This window comes from Polypterus senegalus, chromosome 14 (genome assembly GCF_016835505.1).
Source record: "Polypterus senegalus isolate Bchr_013 chromosome 14, ASM1683550v1, whole genome shotgun sequence".
Classification (NCBI taxonomy): domain Eukaryota; kingdom Metazoa; phylum Chordata; class Cladistia; order Polypteriformes; family Polypteridae; genus Polypterus; species Polypterus senegalus.
Window position 1 is genome coordinate 80,966,385 of NC_053167.1, and position 22,691 is coordinate 80,989,075.

Sequence of the window (22,691 nt, forward strand, 5' to 3'; positions counted from 1 at the left end):
GTGGTGGAAGTGCCAGCAGTGCCAGCTGTCTCCTTGAAAGCACTCCGGGTGTCCCCGTTTTCTCTTACCCCCAGCACTTCCGGGTGTGGCGGAAGTGCTAAGGTCTAGGGTTCCCCTGGCGTTCACCCCGGATCCCTACAGGGTCGAGCTTCCCAGCTCTTTACCCAAGGCCTCCAGGGCAGTCGCCCCCTCGAGGTCTGGAGGAGACACCAGCCCTCCTGTCTTCTCAGGCGTCCCGGCTGGGTACCACCTCCATCCGGTTGTGACTATATATATATATATATATATATATATATATATATATATATATATATATATATATATATATATAAAGATAACTCCTGTAGCCACAATAAATGCCTTTATTGAATAGACAAACCAGGAATGAACAAGTTCCTTTCTACTGCAGCCACAGCCGCGACACACATAAAAAACATCAATAATAACTCATAAAGTTGCAATATTATTTAGGAAAATCGCAACATTTTACTCACCAAAAATTTGGATTATTTGTAAATAAAATCCATCGCCCTCTCTTTCCTCAAAAACAGTTCAATTACTCTGTTGTACGGATTATCCATGTGCTTCAGTTCCATGAAAACCTCACTTTCTATCGCCATCGAAGCTAATGCTGAAAGACGAACCCGCCCTATGGTATTTCTGGCATAAGTTTCAATTTGCTTTAGGGCTGAAAATGTCCGCTCGACAGAAGCAGTGTACACAGGAATGCTGACCGCCAAATATACCAATGTGAACAGCTGCCCCATGCTGTCATTCAGATGTTTCTGATGAAGGAAGTCAAGCAGATCAGTGGGAGATTTTCCTGCAAAATCATCCATGGCATACATTACAGTCAGTTCTGTTTTTAGCCGAGACACATCAAAAAGCGCTCCGTGGCTCTTGTGTTAAAGTGGAGAATGCTGCATGTGTGAAATTTTTCTTGTATTCCCGAAACTTCTGGGGCTCGAGGAGCGTGACAAATATAAGGTTTTCATGGTCTTGAAATCTGGTCTGTGTCTGGCAAATAATATTATCCAGAATCCTGCCATGGAGTTGGCAGTAGTGCACGCGACGATCTTTCGCTCGGAGTGTTTGCGGTCCGTTCAGTGGCCTCGGAGAGTTCCTCATATCGGCTTCTATCCAATCAATAGGTCTGAATACGGTGACGTTGCCGTACGCCTGCTAGAGGGCCCTACTGACACAAACTCAAAATCTGATTGGTTGAAGCAACAGGTTAGTCGACATTTATTTTGTGTTAGAGTGCCTCCACAACAGATTGTGAAAGCCTCTCTGCCTGGCAACAAATGACGGCTGAAATGTGATTGGTTAAATGTTTTAATACGAAACTCCGCCTCCCACGGCTATCGAGCTGCATTCTATTACAGTATATGGACAAAAATACCTTCCAGTTATGACCATTAAGCATAGAATTTCGAAATGAAACCTGCCCAACTTTTGTAAGTAAGCTGTAAGGAATGAGCTTGCCAAATTTCAGCCTTCTACCTACACGGGAAGTTGGAGAATTAGTGATGAGTGAGTGAGTGAGTGAGTGAGTGAGTGAGGGCTTTTCCTTTTATTAGTATAGATTGGACCCTTTATTTAGCCATAACCATTACAAATAGGTTGCTTACCTAGCAAAAATTGTGCCTCTCAGACAAATGGACCCAAAACACAAGGATGATGAACAGCTAGTATTATTTATTTATGACATTTGTTATATTTGGCACAGTTACTATGACTTACTGTACCACTTACAACAAACATGCAGTAAAACATAGTTGTTGAAATTATCAGTTAAAGAGCAACTTCAATTTCACACATATTTTAATTATTTTAGATGTCTCATTCAACAAATGTGTTGAATTCAAAAACATGTGCTGGGAGACAGTCCTGTTCTTCAATTATTTTCTTGTGAGGCAGTATGGTTATAATACACTTTCTCAATAAAGGGCAAAAAGCTTTTAATGCACATGGTGCTGATGAAGGGTCATATCTGGAAAGATTCTCAAATCAAAAACCATTTTCATGAACTGGTTCAATAAGAACTTTTCAACTGTTCATAAATACCTCCCAACTTAAAGAAAAGCTTTGGTCATTATTACTGCTAGACATCAAGGAAAGCTCTATATGTTCTCACTGCATTGGCAGAATTGTTATACAGTTAGATTTCAAGCAAACAAATAAAAACCAATACAATCTGCAAGCCTTCTTTCGATCCATTACAAGCATTTATAATTATCTGTTTTGCAGACACTTTATCCAAAGCGACTTACAAAAGACGTTGACATAATCAAGTAAACATCCATCAGAAGGACTGTTTGGGTACAAGTGTTACAGGACAAGGTTACAAAATTGATCATCACAAGTGAAGAGTTAAGAACAAAATGCAAGCCACATAACACTTCTTTAGTTAAAAGGACTTGACAGCAAATATCAGTTAGACAGAAATTCGCCAAACAAGAGAGTCTTCAAACACTTCTTAAACACATGGAGGGAGTCAGAACTTTAAATGGATATGAGCAGCACATTCCAGCAGCTAATAGCTGAAAGCAGCATGAAAAGAGTCAGGACAGAGGAGTGATGATATGCAGATGTGGTATCACCATATGCTGTTCATTAGCAGTCTTGAGTGGATGAGAAGGAGCATAGAACCTCCCAAGCCACTCATTCCATTTCATGGTCATCTGAAAATCACAGCCTGCATGGAGCGAACCAACTAATCAGGCTATTTACAACCAGCAAATAAAAACACTATGACCAATAATAGTAGAGTATTACAAAAGTGAGTAATCCAAGAAGCAAAATGCAGCATGCTGAACTCACCTTTCTCTAGGCAGCTTGTATTGTGGTTGCTTTTCGCAACGCTTGCTGAGATTGAATAATTTTTGTATTATCTTTTGGGCCTTGCCGTGGAGCTGCGTTACTGTTCCCTCTAGTTGGTCATAGAGGCGTTGCAAAGCCAGATCCTTGGACCAAAGATAAAAAATAGTGGACATATTCAGTCGATAGTCCAAAGGAAGTCTCCTCACGAAGGCCTGGAACTCTCCTAAAGAAATGAAAAATTGTAAAATAAAGTCTCGACTTTAAAAAAAATCCTGTCTAGATAGTTTTGTTGAAGTACCCCATAAGTATGTTTTTCAACAGTTCTGTCATAAGAATTTTTTTGGTTTTTATCTACACAAAAAATGTAAACTTTGGGTATTTTGTGATTTCTACACTTTACATGACTTGCTTCTAAATCATTTGAGAAATAATGTTGCTTGAATGTTGCTTTGCATTTCAAAAATGAACATGCTTTGTGCAAATTCTCTCCTTGTTCTGACAAGGTTGAGTACGGCCACGCTGTAAATAATCCAATATTTCACCACTTAGTGTGTTGTTGTTGAGGTAATTGAATGCAACAGAGCCAGCTGTTCCTTCTCACATGCTATTTCTTCAGTTTAGACATAATGTTTTATTATTAGGTAATTAAAATAAGCCACCAACAAGAGATAAGGACAATAAGAGAGGAATTTGTCACACAGCATTCCTTAAATGACCTCTAGGAAACAAAATGGCTTGGCATAATGCATAACTCATATTTTTTCAAGTGCACTTCATTGAAAGGTTTAATCCATCAACAAAAATATCTTGCTTCATCTGGCACGTTTAGTCTTCATATCACACCAGTCATATTAGCATAGTGGTTGAGATCGGCATGGCGGAGTGGTGCCTCTGTAGCTAAGCATCTGTGCTGGTATCCCGAAGATTACAAGTTCAAATCCCTGTCACTGCCAAAAGAGATCCTACTCTGCTGGGCACTTGAGCAAGGCTCTTAACCATCAATTGCTCCAGGGGCACTATACAATGGCTGACCCTGCGCCCTGACCCCAAGGGGTATGCGAAAACTAACAAATTCCTAATATGAGAAATTGTATAAGGCCAAATAAAGAACAAAAAAAAAAGCATCAACTAAATAACAAGATCACATCCATATACCTGCTTTTACAGTACAGATCATAGGGAATGGAGACAATCTTGAAAGCAATGAGTTAAGGTACAAATTAGTTGTGGATGGGTTAACAATAATCTTAAAATCTTTAAGAGTGAGTTAGTAGATGATAAAAATCTAGAATCCCTGGAGGAAACCCCCATGAGTATGGGGAGAGATTCCTTCCATGGACATTTTGATATCATTAGCTGTTTGTGTAGCATTGGTTCCCATAAAACGCTTTCTGATTCCTGTTTCCCATAAAACATGTGATTAAAAATATTTCTCAGTCGTTAACACAAAGAGCATGGGGAAAGTGAAAAGAGATTAAAAAAATTATACTCTTTGAGTGAAGTATTCTTTTAATCCAGTGTTTAGTATTGTATGCTGTATTTGCTGGGTGATACAGTATATCACATACTCTTTCAGGTGATTTTTAAAACCATTTAAAACAATTACAAAGTGAATTGTTAATTTTGGAGATTACTATTTTGACATCTTAGAGACTGATTGTGACAAATCAGTAAACTATAAAAGTAAAAAGTAAAAGTATATTATGTTAAGGACACATGTAGGACAGCATAGTAGTGAAGTGGTAGCAGTGCTGCCTCACAGTAAGGAGACCGGAGTTTGTGCCCCGGGTGGTCTCTGGGATAGCCCAACAACCCTGCCCTGGAAAAATAAGCTAGGAAAATAGTAGGATGGATTACATGTATAATACAGACTGTTACTGTTATACCATATCTATAGTTTATTCATCACTCTTTAACATTGTATACTGACGTGTGTAGAGAGATAGAACTTTATTTGTGCTCAGGAAAAAATTTGACTTTTCATTAAATGAATGAATAAATGAACATTAATACATCAGAATGATTACAAAGAAAGACAATTTCTGACTTTGCAGATGCAATCACAGTGAGGCCTTATGCAGGCATATGGCTGTTGGCATAAAGGAGCCCCAGTAGCATTTCCTGACACACTTCTGTTGAATAATTTGTTGCATTAGTGTGTCAGAGAGAAGATGTGCAGCATTGTTCATAATGACACTCTAATTTTAATTCTCTCCTTCACTATTACCACCAGAAATATTAAAATACCTGTAGGTAATTTCTTACAATGAAACAAGGTAGATTACCTTCAGCTTATCTAATATCTTACCCGATTGTTCAAATTCAGTATTGTAATTGTTCCATGCTTCTTTGACTTGAAGTAACTTTTCTTCCATTGACTCAATATCAGTTGATGGGCAGTTGCATTCTGGAAATGTAGAGGTGCACTGGCACCAGCAGTCATTGTCCTTACAGATAAAGTCTCCTTCAGAGTTGCAGCTGATGTAACCCAGAGCAGCTCTCACAAAGCGGTCCCGCAAATAAGTAGGCAGGATAACTTGAATACCTTTGATGGGAAAAAGAAAAGAAAATAGCACTGGATATTAAATATGGCTGAGAATATATATATATTAAAATATATATTCATTTCTCTAACAGCAGATCCTTGATCATGGTTGCATTCTACATAAAAATGGCCATCAGCCAAAGTTTTCAAACAACACATTCACAATTGGCGAATTATTTATTTAAACTGGGTTTAAAAAGAATCATTCTAAATTCTTTCAGTAGGCATTTTTACCACAGCATGATTACATATGCAGAAGAACAAAAAATTCTAACGGTTATTTCTATACTGAAAAAGAAATGAAGGTTACAGACACACATTTTTGGATATATAGCCTTCATTGGGGTGCCTGATGCCACCAAAATGTTGTGTCTTTCACTTACTTTCTTTTTCCTTTGGAAATAAATTTAAAATCTTTTTTCTTTTTTAGATGCACACTGACGCAGCCCTACACTAACAATATGATTACATGTGGCCTATTTCACCTTACAAAGGAAATTCAAGTTTACTAAATTCAGCATTGAGATCTTTGTTCAAACTTTTCAATTAGAACATCATAAACCTTTAAATCAGAATATAAAATCTTAATGAGATGCTGCTAAAAGTATCAGACTTTAAAAATGTTTTCCCAGGCTCTGTACTGTTTTATTTAAATGTTTCATGATCTAGGAGTTATTTGGTGCTGTATGTGTTTTTGCACATTAGAGCTGTCAGTAAAAAATGGATGCTAATTAAAACTGTAATGTGTGATAAGAAATATGTCCTGTCAGCAATGGGCACTGACTTGAAATAAACATTTGCATTTGGGGAAGAAATATCATAGGCTACAACATAAAAAGTAATAATTCAGTTTGGCTGCATTCAGTAGAGTACCATTAGCAAAACTTATTGCTTTGTTCAGAAGTTGGTCATTGGTGTTGAAAAATTCAGCAGCAGAGGACTGCAGTCAGGCTTCTACCCAGAGTGGAGGTTTCAATTATTTGTTGAAAGGCATTATAATCTACTTTGAGGTGTTTTTTTTCTTATTTATAAGGAATATTCATGCTACTGGAATAACAACTAGGTCAATGTGAATTCTTGTCATGAGTCCAGTAAGAATTTAGTGGGAAGTTTATTTCCCCATCTAAGCAGCTACATTAACACATTCGGTATTTAAATGTTATATTTATTTTACCACATTGCATACTCCCAGATGCTGGTGTTGCCATTGTCATCTCAGCGATGGTATAAAAAGTCATCATTTTGGCTAACGTACTGTCCAGCTTTGTGCATTTATTTGTGTATTTCTTCCTTAATGATTTTCTGGTCTTGATTCTTGTCTGTTCAAAAGTAATACTTTCGTGCTTGGTTTACTCCGTGCGATGTTCCTTTAGCACGAAATTCGTGGCCCCGTTCTGCTTATTTACACAATGAGTGGTGCCATAACAATTCTATTTTCAGTATTTTATCTTTCTTTAAACAATAAAGATAGCTATAAATACAACATTAATAATAAAAATGCTCCAACTCAGCAAAAATAATCATTCATTGTTCACTGCCATCTACAAAGTCATAGATGAAACTCTTCACATTTGTTCTTGTCTCACTAAAAAATTCTCATTGGGCAGCTTCTTGCTTGAAAAACTCTCTGTCATCATTTCTTGAGCAGATTATATCACTGTGTGCTCCACTGGCATTAAAAAAACAGTGAACAGTAAAAATCAATGTTTAAAAATGATCATTACATTTTGATTGCATCATATTTTGTCATTCAATTGGGCTAATCAGTTCATTTTATGGATCTGAATTAAATGTATCTATCTGTGGTTTACTGGACTGCTTTGGTAAGGCTCTGATTTTGCTGTCACTGTTACTGTAGGTACAAGTTAGGTTGACAGAAAAAGTACAGATCTGCCATTGGCAACATACAGACTGAAGCACATATGGAATAGACTATTCAAATATATTTACTATCATCATGTTTCTGTAGCACTGCTCCAGTTTTGTGGAAGCACTTGACTGAAAGCCTCTCCAAAGATTGCACATATGCAGCCAGCCCATCACACAGCAAACTCACGGATAAATTCAGTCATAATTAGAAAATTTAGGTTAAAATCAAATTAATGTACACATCTTTCAGATATGAGAAAAACTGGCAAAGAACTGACAAATGGGGAAAAACTCATGCAGACCCATCGAAAGAGATGGTGAATCAAAGCTATTTTCCTGGAGCTTTGACACAGTGGCACTAACCACTGTGCCACTGATATGCCAATCGCTGCAAATGCAAATTACAACAGAGAAACTTAAAGCTCTTACACAGAACTGTATATTTTTGTCCCCAGGAGGAAATTTGGCTTTTTACAGAAACTTTTTAAATAAGTAAATTTCTCTATTATAAAAGAAAATCTTGAGAGAAGACTATTGCCAAGAGATTTTGTCAAGCCTCACCCTCCTCTCAACCATGCCCATGGTCCACTCACCTCTCATTCGTGTTGAAAGCTTATGTCAGACAGTTCCTGTGCTCTCAGCTCTTAGAAATTTTTACGTTTTCCTCACTTTAAGTTCCCAATAAAAAAAGACTTATGTCCAAATCTTATTGATGAATTTCATCCCGAAGGGTTATCAACAGAAGAAATGAGTATACAGGCAATCCTAGTACCAAGAAACGATGAAGTCAATCGAATTAACGTGAAAATTGTTGATCAGTTTCATGGCAATGACATGTAAAATTTTAACAGGCGACAAGAAAGGTAATGTAGTACATCTTCCGCTGATAACATTAGACACCAAAGGAGATCTTGATACAGTATGCCATTTATATTAAAACGTTTACAGTTTCCCGTTAGAATAGCTTTTGCTATGACAATTAACAAATCACAGGGACAAACATTCGAAAAACTTTGTTTATTTATTAGAGAGAAAGAAACAATAATCACTCAAGGGCAGTTATTTGTTGTGTTGTCAAAATGTAAGTCCAAACACGGAATCAAAATTCAATGCGATATTGATAAAAAAAGTTAATAAAAAAATAGTTTTTACTGAAGTTTTACAGTAACAGTGTAAGTTTAAAAAGTATTTGCATGTTAATTTCAAAGCCAAACGGAACAAAAATGTATAATGCAACGAATACCTCTAACGCAACATAAAACATAATTTTCTTTCAATTTATTGCATTTTACTATTTTTTACTATGGTTAATTACTCGCTGTAATGTAAAATAGTTGGTTCTATTATGCATATGTAACAATTCCCATGAAAATAACAATCCATGTAAATTGTACATCCGCTTCCCCATACGTGAGAGGCAGATCCACGAAGTGGCTAGGGAGTTGGCGGTTGACCTCACATGCAGACACATCACCAGCGCCACACCCCTTCATTTACCTATACATTGGCAGTTGCACATTGGACTCAGTCTAGAAAGATTACTCTGTTTTTGCCCAAATTTGTTTGCAACTTGCTCACTAACTTTCAAGTATACGGGGTAGATCCCCAAACCTTTTTCTGGCTTTGTGTTTTCTCATTAAAATGTTCATAAATAATTTAAAAGTAAAGCAGAATTAATCTAGAGAATAGGGATAAACATGTCCCATTCAAAGTATTCTATATATATTACGAGCAAATATTTTTGAGGTTCCCATTAATTGTATGTGCTTTGTCTATATAATTCTTAAAACTGTAAAAAATACTTTTATTTAAAGTGCTTTATTTATGAAGTGAATGCATTCTAAATCAAAAGCAAGTTTTTCCCAGTGCCATATATTTTTATTATAAAAAGCTTTCTTTTTGATACTGAATAAAAACTTGTTGTCAAACAGGCCGGGGCCCCCAGACAAACCCCAAAAGATTACTGACACTGAGAGCTGGCAGCACAAATTGGGCTGATAGACTTCATTACACTCTAGTGACACTGAGATATCTGATATGCTGTGTGAGGATTAGTTCAGTTTTAAACACTGACATAGAAGCAGGGCTCACTTTTGCCTCCATTCAAGCTGGATGAAGTCAGCACAAGCAAACTAAAAACCGACATCTGAGGATGAGTGTCAGCAGGAGTCAGATGGCTGGGAGGGAGTGAGCAGATCTCCATGGAGTATCTGCCAGTACAACAATCTGTTGTCACATACTGCATGCAATACTGAAACCAAAGATGACATCACTTCTGGGGCTTCCTATGGAGATGTCACTTCCGTTCTGGCCACCCTGACATCACTTCCGGTTCCCTGCGTTAAAACCCAGACCACTACTTATGTTTCCTCAGTTCTATGTTGGACTCAATTCTGTACACATCTGTGCAACCTATTTTGCCTTTTGTAGCCAGGGCTCAAATATACGGGTGATTGGCCCAAACCTTTTTTCTGTGTGTCAAGGCTATTTATTTCACAAAAAGAAAACAGTGAACAGAAAAAATATGTTAATGTATCATTTCTCAAGAACTTTTAAAAATAGTCATATCATCATACATTATACAAAAAGGAAAAGTTCAACCGCGAAGAAATTAAAAAATACAAAATTTTGAATTACCAGGAACTAAATCATGGAAAGATTTCAAGAGCTAGGTCTATTGATCAGCATGAAGGTACTCTGCTTCCTGCTCTGTGTTTCTAATAGTGGGGTTTCAACAATGGTTTTCACTGGGAGGTGGTACAGGAGCATTTTGCTCCACTTTTCCTAATTTGGTCTTTAATGTCAGTTAAGTATACCAGGAGGTATCACAGCATTTCATCCTCAGTACCTTCAGTGCAGCTCCTGATCCCTGAACTCAATTGCAGAAAGTCACAGAACAGGATTTACCATCAACTGACAAGATCTTCAGCCAATACTTATTATACAATACAATGCTTACCCAATGTAATTTATAGTGATGTCTCATGATTTTGTAGAGAATGGACATAACAAAGTTTCTGATAGAATGGGACCCAGTGATAAACCAAATCTGGACAACATCAAATGATATCAAAAATATTCATGAACAAATCTCACATTACTCGTGTTGAAAAAATCCACACGTCAAAGCAACCAGTCGTATGCTCCAGCATGCAAAATGCATTATTATTACATTTTTTTTTAAATAAGTAACTCCAGAAAATGAAGTAAGTCCATAAACAGGAAGTATCTTAATAAGAGATAGTGTTTTTGAATTAAAAACCCACCTCTCCCCTTCATTCGCTGGTCAAAAGTCTTGTCTACAATTCTAAATTGCAATCTCGTTTTGAGGGGTTTCCAATTTGTGGACTATTTTCAGTGTTCAGAGTTGTTTATTTAACAGTATTGTAGCAAGAAATACATGCATTTTGCCTATTGTGAGCATTTCACTGAATTGCTTTATGTGTAGATTATGTGATATGAGTAATGTAAGATTTTTTCATAGATGTTTTTGATAATATTTGCAGTTTTCCAGCACTGGTCACCACTGGGTTCAATCCATCAGAAACTTTGTTATGACCGTTCTCCATGAAAATATGAGATTAAAAAAAAAACTCTCAGCCATCAGTACTGAAAACATGGGGTAACATATAAAAGGCATAATTTTTGGGCAGAGTATTCCTTTACTATAGTAAATACTGCATCACTACAGGATTCCCACCACCGGGGGCACTAACAGATTTTAAGGCTACAGTCTGGCTGCATTAGTGCTCACACCACAAGACTTTTGTCATGTATTGTGCACATTCTAGTAAAGTTTTTGGCTAACTATATATTGCTTATAGGGTTTTCACACACAGAGATCTCAAATATAAGGTATTGCGTTTTTTGTGCCTTAACAAAACTTAACATTTATTTACTTTTTATTGCAACACCATTTTGTCTTTTCTCTTGGGTGCTGTCATTTTGTGAATTTCATGGCCATAGTGTGAACCTTGGTTGCTGGGGGTGTGTTCTCAGATTTTGTGACCCTGACCTTGTCAGGTCAAAGGTTTAAAGGTTGACTTAAGCAGCCATGTTGTATCTGAATTTGTAGATAAGTCTGGAGTCACTGTGTTAAAGGATGGTGCTTTCCATTTTTCCTGGTTAATGAGTACTTGCTATTGCATTTTTGACTTTGAATTTTTGCTTTGGTTTTGATCAAAGAAACTTTTTTGTCTTCTCGGTTTCTGATCTCTTGCTCTTCATTTTGACTTCTGATTTTTTGAATACGTTCCCAGTTGGTTTAAAATATAGTAACTTGAGAAATATAAAGTTAAAGAAATCCTAACATAAAACATTTATTAGAAAACAATTACCTTACCCCAGTTGTAATGTCCCTTGCCCTACCTTTTGATGCTGATTGGTCATTTTATTATTTTCAGTTTTTGCATGATAAATGTGTGAATGTGTGGTCTGAAAATGAAATTAAAAACACTCAGAGCACCCACTAAGTGAAATGCAATATGTTTTCTTTGTTTTTGGTTGACACGTGAACTAAACCAACAGAAAAATACTGTGCCACTGTGAAAAACAATTGATTATTGGGTTGATAACATGATATAACTTGATAAAACCATGCCAAAATTAAATGCACCACATGCACACAAGTTGAGACACAAAAATAACCGGACTGGGCTTGGGGCTTTCCTGGAAAACCGTCTGGAGGTCAGCCGGATGTGAATCATAGAACTATATCCCCTCCTACACGCCCTCTCAAACCGCCGACTGGCTAGGTATATCCTGTGAATAGCCCAGTCAGTATTTGCACAACAACCACTACACGAATTGCCGCTATAATTTCCGGTGAAAAAAATTGAACCACGAATCAACATCAAATTTCTCATGAAATTAAACAAAACGGCCACAGAAACTTATGAAGTGATAGAAACAGTGCACGGTGAAAACAGTTTGTCTCACACACAGGTTTTTGAGCGGCACAAACTTTTCAAGGAAGGAGAAGAAAATGAGGAAGACGTTCAACGCCCAGGTCGAGAGGGGGGTGGGTGCTTCACCAAGACAACGCACCCACGCACAATACCTTTTCTGTAAAGCAGTCTTTGACTGCCAAAAACATTCCTTTCTTCAATCATCCTCCCTATTCGCCCGATTTAGTGCCTTGTGATTTTTACTTGTTCCCAAAAAATCAAAAGAGACCTGAATGGAACACATGTTTCTTCAAAGGATGAAGTGAAGACAGAAACGGCAAGCCTATTGAAGAGCCTCAAGCAAGCAGAATTCCAGTACTGTTTCAATCAATGGAAGATACGTATGGAGTGGTGTAGAGATCGGGAGGGGGAGTATATAGAAGATCACAATGTTTAGATTGCTGTAATTCATCAATAAATATATTTTTTTATCAATCCGGTTATTTTTGTGTCTCACCTCATATGCACTGCATTGCAAATTACTTAACATAATCAATTACATCTAATTTTGGAATGAATAATCTTCCATAATATCCTGGCTGCATGAGACAAATATAAATTGAACTTGGATTTCAACTGGGGAAATCGAAAACAAAAAGTTAATTTAAGGGTACAAGCCGTGCTGGGGTAAAGAGCCATTTTAGGGAGAGCAGCAAGTAAACCAATCAACCCTTGCAGGGAAGGTACAAGTATGAAGGCTCAATAATGCAGACAAGACTTTGTTATTTCTTGTTCAAATGTACTCTTGCTGTTCTCTTGTCTCACTGTATGTTACAATCATGTCTTTGCATTTGATATTTACTATACAAAGTTTAGTATCAAAATATATATCCTGACATCTAAAGGGTCCAGGAGTGTAGGCAATGCAGAATTCAAGGCAGGACCCAGTCTGCCACTGAGCACGCTCACTCACAACAAAGCAATTCAAAATAGTTAATTAACCTCAAACAAATGGAGAACATGAAGCATCTGCACAGAACATTAGAATAATCCAGACGAGAACAAGCCATTCAGCCAACAAAGCTCGCCAGTTCTATCCATTTATTTAGAATAGTGACCAGGCTGGGATTTAAAGCAAACACTAAATGATAAGCGGTTAACACTGAAATTTGTGCACAAATATAGAATTAACTTAAACATACCTTTAAAAGATCACAAAATATTTACACCAACTATACAAAAGGCATAAACAAAGGAATAAAAACACTGGGGCATGGATGATTAAAAAGAACAGAGATACAAATACCAAGGAAATTATGTTTAAATATGGTCAGGTAATATGCGACACATGGGTCAAATGCAAATAAAAAAGATTTTATAGTACTTTGGTAATAGAATTTGCAGATAGATGATGCTGACTGGGCAGAATTGCAAGTTGAACTCAAAATATAATTAGTTCTGTATAAAAAGAAATGAATATCCACAACTAACACTAGCAAAATCCCTGAACTGTAAAGAGTGTCAAATGATGTTCATCTTTGAAGAATTATGAATGACATTCCTTCAGAATTGGAAAAGGCAAAATTAAAGAGATATACTGTAGAGTCGCTTTTAGTACACAACTTACAATCAAAAAATATGTGCAAAATCAATACAAACGAATTTGCTTTGCTTTGCTGGGGGCATTGGGTATGGCCTGTGCTTGAGACGCCAGCATGTCATGGCTGCATTTCACACACATTTATATTTTATCAAGAATCAGTGAACCATGAATTTGAGTCAGTTATATTGGCATATGGCTTCTAACATTTCTGCAATTGTCAATTAAGATGTTAACATATTTCTTTTTCTGGATTTCAGGTCGGCACCTTGGAGAAATGTCTGTTTGCTTTAAAACAGTTTCTTAATGCTAGCAAAAGAAAATAAATTCTAGGTCTTAAATATTTATGAAATTTCTAGGAAGAATAAAAATGTAAGAGAATTAAATGAGGCTGTCCCAAAGGGAAATTAATTATTGCCATCTTTTAGTGGGACAGAAACTAATCGATTCCTTAGTTTATTTAAACCTCTCACTTAATTTAATAAACTTGTTTCCATTTTTTCTCTTGTCAGCTCATAAATATCCTGTAAAGTAGGACTAATATTTATAAAAATGTGGGACATACATTTTACACAAAAGAGACACGTATTTTTATATTTATTTTCAGTATACAATCAGATGTCAAATAAAATGGACCAGACAATGAAGAGTTGCACCACACATTAACTGATACTGTGAACATACAGGTGCTTGTTGTTAAACCATAATGGCAGAATTTCCATACACTTTTAAATTTCTACAGTGAATTGTAAACTTGTTTTTCTATCACTTAACAGCTAGTCCAGAAATTGAGCTTTCTTAAACATACACTGTAGACAATATCTGACAACAAGCAGAAAAAATCTAAATATTTTGTGATGGTGTATGTTTATCAGCTGAATGCTCCATTTGTATGATATGACCTACGAAAAGGCTGCTGAACAGAAAGTGCCCTCGCTCATACTCTGTATCTTAAGAAGATACCTTGATCTCTCATGGTGGGTGTAATGACTGTCAAGATCTGCCTATACAAGTCATCATAGAAGAAGGAGACGACAGAGATATTGTGTTTTTTTATAAGAGCATACCAGAAACATTTTTAGACATTATAGAAGTTAGTATGCTAAGAAGTGGACTTGATATCCAAAGCCCACAAGGTTTTGAGAAACCAATAAAATGTATACAGGAATACTTTTTAAATAGTTTAATGTATGAAAAAACTTCTCGAGAATAATAAAAATACTGATAATAAGTTAAACCCTCCTTGATGATAATTTCTTCTCATTACATGCAGAGTACACATCTTTATATATAATATGCTACCATGGCTGTTCGTTTGTCTGTTCAGGATTTTAAATCACCTGTACCTCACAAACTGTTTGAACCATAGACCTCAAATCTGGTACACATACTGTATACTATGTGACGTCTACTATCCGTTTTTGTGGTGATGATTGACCTCCAAGGTTATTCCTCTTTTTATTTTTATTTTATTTTATTGCAGAATCAACTCTCAGCAGCAGCCAGCATGCCGCACGCCTGCCGTTCTCATCTCTACCAACTTTTCCGTCACTTCCCCTAAGTCTTCATTTCTTAAATCAGTCTTCAGGCAGATTGAAGACTTAAGTGCCAACTTAAGTGAAAAATTAAGAAAAAACGTACTAAGTAATTGCAACACAAACACTGACTTAATCAGTTTTAACGTGAAAAGATGCAGACGAAAGAAGAGAAAAAGTGGGCCGCTAGGGTGAAGAAAAGAAGAGCTGCTCAGGAAGCAGCAAGTACATCAACCTCTGAGCAAATGAATGCTAAACGTACAGAGAAAGAGGATGAAAACTAGGAATGGTCAAGTCAAGTGTATTCGTGCAGTGTGCCGTTACTGGTATAAATATAATTGCACTTATACATATCTAAGTTGAGATTTTACCTATGAAATGATTTTATTCACTGTAAAAAAGATTACATATAATTTATAACAATAATAAAAATGAAAAAAGAAGCATAACAAAACATATAAAGTGAGGAGAAACATTATTCACAACTGGAGAGAAAACACAAAACCATACAAATAACGCACCATATTATGTTAAACTCCTCACAAAAATCTACACATATAGTAGCTCCCATTCATTCACATGTTGGTATTAACTGTCACGAGTGGTGATTAAGCTCTGCACATACTGATGTGGAAACATCTGGGTGAGTTTGGCCTGCCTGGTGCCTTTGAATATGGATCTTGATATGATCCTGCCCTTGGTGAAAATTTGGAGTAAATGTTGTAATGATTGGCTAATGCAAATCCACTGTTTGATGAAAATACTGATGGCAAGCTTTCATAGAATTGCTAGTCCTTGCTAGTCTCACATCTCACTCTTTTCAACATATGTATCTTCCCAATAGTCAAATAAGAGCAGTAGCTGTAGTGGCAAAGTTCTTCAAAAGAAGTGGCCACATCATCACAAGGCCCAATACTTAAAGCTATAAATGTGCAGATGAACATTTTTGTTTTTATAAGCTTTTGACTAAACTAAATCTCTTCACAGTGACTGTCCAAGATGGAAAGAACAACCCAATAGCTATGCAAACATTCTTGAAAATATGAATAGTGAATACCACCCAGAAATGGAGATGTGATACCTGAAATGTCAACATACCTTTCTCCTACACCCATTTCTACCTGCTCGCTTTGCCCATGCCACAAAATAAACACAAAACTGAAAGTCGTTAAACAAATCAAAAAAAAGTTCAAAACTAATCAGTTTGCAAATGCAGTAAGGTGTTTTGCAAAGTCTTATCTTTGTCTACAGAAAGTTCAGACTCCCTTAAGACTGTGAGGTGATCTAATTGAAGATGGCTGCCATGATGTTACATGTTTCACACTGCACCCCCACATGCTAGCAACATGCAATGTAATAGTAACCAAGTACATCAAAATGGTGGCAGATATAAAAAACTTGCACTAAATGGAGGCAATTGTCTGGAGATGCTTTAATAATTTAGGACTGTGTTGGAAGTCTGTAGGACAAAACTGACTATTTTCTGAGATCAGCATCAATATTAAGAGGAGTTTTCCTCTCATTCTGATATTTATCTTAAATTGTACAGATGTATGAGAATGTGAATGTAATTTAGAAAACAGAGACAATTGTTAAAAAAAGTGAGAAAATAGTGAGACAATTATTTTTGCTATGATTTTGTTCAAATCACACTCTATATATACTGTAAAAACTAAAACAATCATACTCCAAATTAACATAAGAACATAAGAAATTTGACAAGCAACAGGAGACCATTCAGTCCATCAAGGCAGTTTGATTAACTAATAGCTAAGCTGTCCCACTATCTCATTGAGATTTTTCTTAAAGGTTGTCATGTTTCTGCTTCCACTACGTGTCTCAGTAGTTTGCCCCAGAGTCTCACAACTCTTTGTGTAAAGAAGAGCTTTCTGGTTTCAGTTTTAAATGCACATCCACTTAATCTCCACTGATGTCCTTGAGAATGTGGTTTACCCTTAAGCTGAAAGAATTCTGCTGAGTCTATTTTATTAATGCATTTGATGATTTTAAACACCTGGATTAGCCCCCCAGGTAGTTTCCTCTGCTTGCGACCAAACAGGTTTAATTTTCTGAGTCTGTCAGAGTAGGACATGTCCTTGAGTCCTGGGATGCACTTGGTTGCTCTCCTCTGCACAGCTTCAAGTGCTGCTATGTCTATTTCTTGTACCATGGTGACCAGTACTGCACACAATACTCCAGATGTGGTCTTGCTAGTGCATTATATATTTTGAAGACTTAATAGGTCATATAAATCAGTTTTCTAACTCATTGCCTAACTCTATGGTACAATACAATACAATTTATTTTTGTATAGCCCAAAATCACACAAGAATTGCCGCAATGGGCTAATACAAGCATAGAAATGTCCCTTAAGCCATAGTTCTAGACTAGACTACTGTGAATTTGGTGTGGTAAAATACTGTTGTTTTTTGTTTATATAAGCAGATTTTGAAAGTCTGATAAAAGTGGAATTGCTCTCTGCCCATTGTTGGCTCCTTTAATAAGTGCTGACCATGTGCAACATTAAATCTGGATTAAATACATTTGATAAAACTCAATTTTGAAGGTGAAATGACAAAGTAACAAAGTGCTTAGTGCTGCCAGCTTTGCTGGTGTGGATGTTGCTGGCTATTCTGGCTTCCTTCAACATCCTAAAGGTGTTCCTGTTAGATGAACTGACAACTGTATAATGGCCATGAATGATGAATGTAGGTGCCTAAGTTACTGTAGTGTGCCCCATGTTGTACCCTATACATGTGATGATTGTGCCCTGTGCCCCGCAATACTGGGATAGATTCTAGCCCGCTGCGACACTGAAACAGAATGACTGGCTTTTAAAAATAAATCTACTTTTAACAGTACTGCTCCCTTCACATTTTTATTTTCCTCTAGTTTCAGTTTGCTTTATGTTTTCTTAAATAGAGGAATAGAGGCATGTCATCATAAGTAAATTGGGATGATATATAACCAAAAGGTTTCTTATCTACAGTTTGTACTCTTGCAGGCATTTTATTTCTGATTACCTCTAAATACATTTTATAGGGTGAAGTAGAGTCAATTACCTTTTGCTAAAAGTTGTTTCAGAAAGTGTATAATTATTCAAGAAGAGTGAAACTGACACTAATCGTTGGTGTCCATCAAAATGAGATGGAGCCTAAAAGAAATGTGCTTTTGTCATTCCTGTCTAGTGAGATGTGCATGCATCTGCACATCCTGATAGACTACAAGGAGGAGTAATATTTGGCTGAAACTAAAAATACATTAGTCCTATGGTGCTCCTCACATTGCTCTTTCCACCAGCTGCCTAATTGAACCGCAATATTAATTAAGGTGTCTAAATCATCACCCGGCAGCTGATAAGCCAGCTTGTCTGTGATTTCATCTGATCCCCTGAATGCAAACATGGAATGCTGTATTTTACTAAGAGTCCCAGGCCCCATTTTACATATTAGAGAATGCCTGTAAAGCTGATGTTGTAATGCCATCAGAGAGAAAGTGCTGAAATATTTTTGAACTAGAGATAAGAAGATGGTCAAAACTGCAGAATCTTTTCTGCCTGTCATCACAGACAAATCAATAGATAAAGTCTTTGTCCAAATACTATTGCACAAATTCTGAAGCTAAAATGACAATAACTAATAAAAATAATCACAGCATTTTTTCATTTCTATTCAGTCTCAGATAATCAAGAAGTATGAACCCTGACCTTTACACCCTCTATACAGTGACATTATGGGTGACTTCAAACTAAATAAGGTGAAATCAGAAATCTTAGTAATGGGCAAAAATAGATATAATGAGGGTATTAGAAATAAACAACCCATTAGGCTTAAAAGTCAAGACAGACGTAAAGAATCTTGGGGTAATTACTGACTCTGACCCAAATTTTAAATCACATATTAATCAGATTACCGGGACACCATAGATTCCTTAAAACTTTGCAAGATGCTGAAACATTAGTTCACACTTTTGTTTTTAGTCGACTGTAACATACTCCTTTTAGGACTACCCAAAAAAAGATATCAATCGATTGCAAATAGTGCAGAAAGCAGCTATCAGAATCTTAACTAGGAAAAGAAAATCTGAGCAGATCTGTCCAGTTTTGATGTCACTACATTGGTTACCCGTGTCATTTAGAATTGACTTTTAAATACTGCTTATGGTTTACAAAGCCTTAAATAATCTCGGAACGACTTTCACCTTACACTCCACGTGGTAATCTTAGATCTTCAAATGAGTATTTGCTTAGAATTCCAAGAGCTAAACTTAAAAGAAGTGGTGAGGCGGCCTTCTGCTGTTATGCACCTAAAATCTGGAATAGCTTACCGATAGAAATTCGCCAGGCTAATACGGTGGAGCACTTTAAAAAACTGCTAAAACCTCGTTATTTTAACGTGGCTTTCTCATGGCTTAATTTTAGTGTAACCCTGATATTCTGTACATGCATTTAATTATAATTTTTTTTTCATGGCTCCAAAATTCCTACTAACCCCTACATTCTCTTTCCGGTTTTCTGTGGTGGCGATCTGCTGACTTCTAAACCAGAAGTAATCTTTGCCATTTCTCAAACTCCCACTCCCACTTTTACCATTAAAATTACATCCCATGCCAGAAAGAAGTAAGTTAATTCTGGTAGAATTTCTGTCTCTAGCAGGAAATATATGTAACAAATCAGGGCCAATCTCAACTCATTACAATGTGCTAGACGTTTCCAAACTCTTTCTGTTCTTTTTGATAAAAACTCAAAAAAAAAATCTAAAATATACTTACAAAATGTCAGCATTATAAAACTAACCTCAAGTGCCAAAAATGGAAACAATTTAATACATGTATAATATCCATCCATTTTAAAATAGCCTTAATGTAATCAAAGGTCGCAGGCACCAGCAGCTAACCCAGCAGTATAAGATAAAGCAGAGTAATAATAAACCCACATGGACACATGGACTCTGTGGAATCACCACACTGACAGGGACTGGATTAGGACAAAGGACAATGGGGCCTTGAGGCAGTCGCACTAGCCACCACACCACTACAAATGCCTTAGTGGGTACAGTGAATAGGATCACTCAGACGGCATTTAGTTTTTCCTTTTTAATAGGTTTAATAGAGCGCATGTAAGGACAAGAGCTTTATAATGTCATTTATTACAGCTTTACTTAGCTGTCACAAAAACTACATGACACTAAAATTAAATGGAATAAAAATTACAAAATATTGATGAAAAATACAACAGATTTAGAAGTTAATTTAGAAGCAGTTGAAAAACATTACTCTTCAGTTGATGTTTAAAAAGAGATGGCATGATCATGAAATTGAATATTAAATAACAGCAAGTGGGCACTGCATTACTCACAACATCTTTGCTGACAACTGTGTGTCCAGAAATAATTACCAGCAAATAACGTCACCTAAAGACATTGTGCATTAAAGAGCCCAAGTTCTGAGTTATTTCCAGCCAGATAAATGGCATTTTTAATATTACACAACAGTTTAAAAGACCAGCATGCCATACTGGGAAATGATTTACTGAGTCTGGTTCAATATTTTTCACACTGTAATGCAATTTTCCTTTAATCACATCCAAACCATCCACACTGAATAAATCTAGTAAAGCGACAATTTTATGGAATACATTATGCACTTGTATCAGACAGGAGGATTGCTTTGATTTTGCATGGTGCACTGCATATGGTCAAAAATGTCACCTTGCCCTGAGGTATCATCTCAGCTCTTGTAAGTTTCCAATATGTTAAAAATGTAAGAAGGAAAGTTTCAGTGTTGGGGTGAAAATGGCAGCCATTAAATTAGCAGGGTTATTTCACACTTGCACTGTTAAAAAGATATAACATGTCACCTTTAATATAATGTGAGATTTGGTAAGGAACACACCTGGCAGCTGTTTCATGGTTTCTGGCTCGTCTATGTAACTTTAGCATGCAAAATCAGCCAGGCCTGGTGACTATAAACCATAAAGAAGATAGTTCAACTATAGACATCAGGACACAGTTCCACTCTGCTTTTTTCAGATTTAATACATCAAAAATATCAGCTTATTACCTACTAAAAATGTATTCTGTTTCCAAGGAAATGAGAAAATGCTTGTGGATTTCAGGCCATACTGTACTTTCATTGAATTTAAAATGAAATGTGTAGAAAACACTTTTCTTTTTGGTTTCTGTCCTTTGTGATTTAAGAAATTGCTTTTCAATCCACCCAGACATCCATTTTCAGACCCATTTAATAAAGTTCAAGATTGTGGGTAGCTGAGACACATTCTAAAAGCACAAAGTAGGAACCAAAACTGGACTGTCCCTCACACCAGCAGTCATTCATACTGTGTAGATTCAAACCGGAGTCCCAAATTAACCCTGCCTCTGGGATGTGGGAGGAACACGGAAGTTTGGCTATGCAGAGAACATACAAGATGGTGTGGCTGAGCTCAGAATAATGATTAAATTATTGCACACTATTTTAGAGTATTACACATATCCATTTCTTAAACATGCATAGTATATAAAAAATACAGTCATAATTTTGGAATTGAATGATACTATAAAAGTGATCTTTGTTGAAAATATTTTTTTTATTTATTTACTGCAATTTTGACTAAGTGTTTTGTTCACAAAAGGCACTTTAACCTCTAAGGTTCTTTTTATATTGGTGGACAAGTTACTACTGAAAATACCTAAATTATTAGCCTTGATTCACATGTACATTCTGCAATACTGATCTATTAATTTTTAGAATTTATTGTCATTATAGCATGTATGATAAAATTACAGAGTAGCTACTTCTTCAGATACAATGGAAAAAAACAATCATTCATATATATGGTAACTATTGTGGCTACCAGGGTGGCGCTCCAGTTCCCCAAACAACAGACACAGGCACAAGTCCAGTGACACACAAGGCTTTATTTTCAAGGGGGAGGATGTGTTTCCTTCATTACCCATCAGAACCAAGTACAGTACAGCATAAATAAAGAGCACAACTCTTTATCTCCTTCTCTTTCTCTTCCTGTCTCATTCTGCTCCACTCCTCCTCCAGCAAGCTTTGACTTCCTTCTTCCGACTCAGGCTCTCAGAATGAAGGCAGGTGACTCCTTTTAAGTTATCCCCGGAAGTACTTGTGGTGTTCCGAAGGCTTGGCTTAAAAGCACTTCTGGGTAAGTTTGGAGACCCACTAAGATGGGCTAACCAGTCCTCGCAGCCCCCTTGGCAGCACCCACAACACTCAACAGGGCTGAGTCAAAGAACTCTAATTCCCATGAAGCCCTGTGGAAAACCATGGCAGTGCCTCAACCCATTGGGTATGCCATACAGCACTCTCGGGAGATAATACCCTGTGTGCATTCTCTCCCCTGGTCCATCCATTGTGGAGGCATCCCGGCCTGGCAAGGGTTCCAGTCATCCACCACACTATACTGTAAT

General features: G+C 36.6%; 1 protein-coding gene across 1 annotated transcript in view; it reads right to left on the minus strand.

Annotated features, from left to right (window-relative positions):
• Nucleotides 1-22,691, minus strand: part of LOC120514855 (BMP/retinoic acid-inducible neural-specific protein 3-like) — a 323,313-nt gene that overhangs the window by 25,094 nt on the left and 275,528 nt on the right. Inside the window, exons 7-8 of the mRNA XM_039735464.1 lie at nt 5,132-5,368; nt 2,824-3,046 (exon numbers count right to left, since the gene is read on the minus strand). Coding sequence (XP_039591398.1) covers nt 2,824-3,046; nt 5,132-5,368 — 460 coding nt within the window. The remainder of the gene's footprint in view (nt 1-2,823; nt 3,047-5,131; nt 5,369-22,691) is intronic.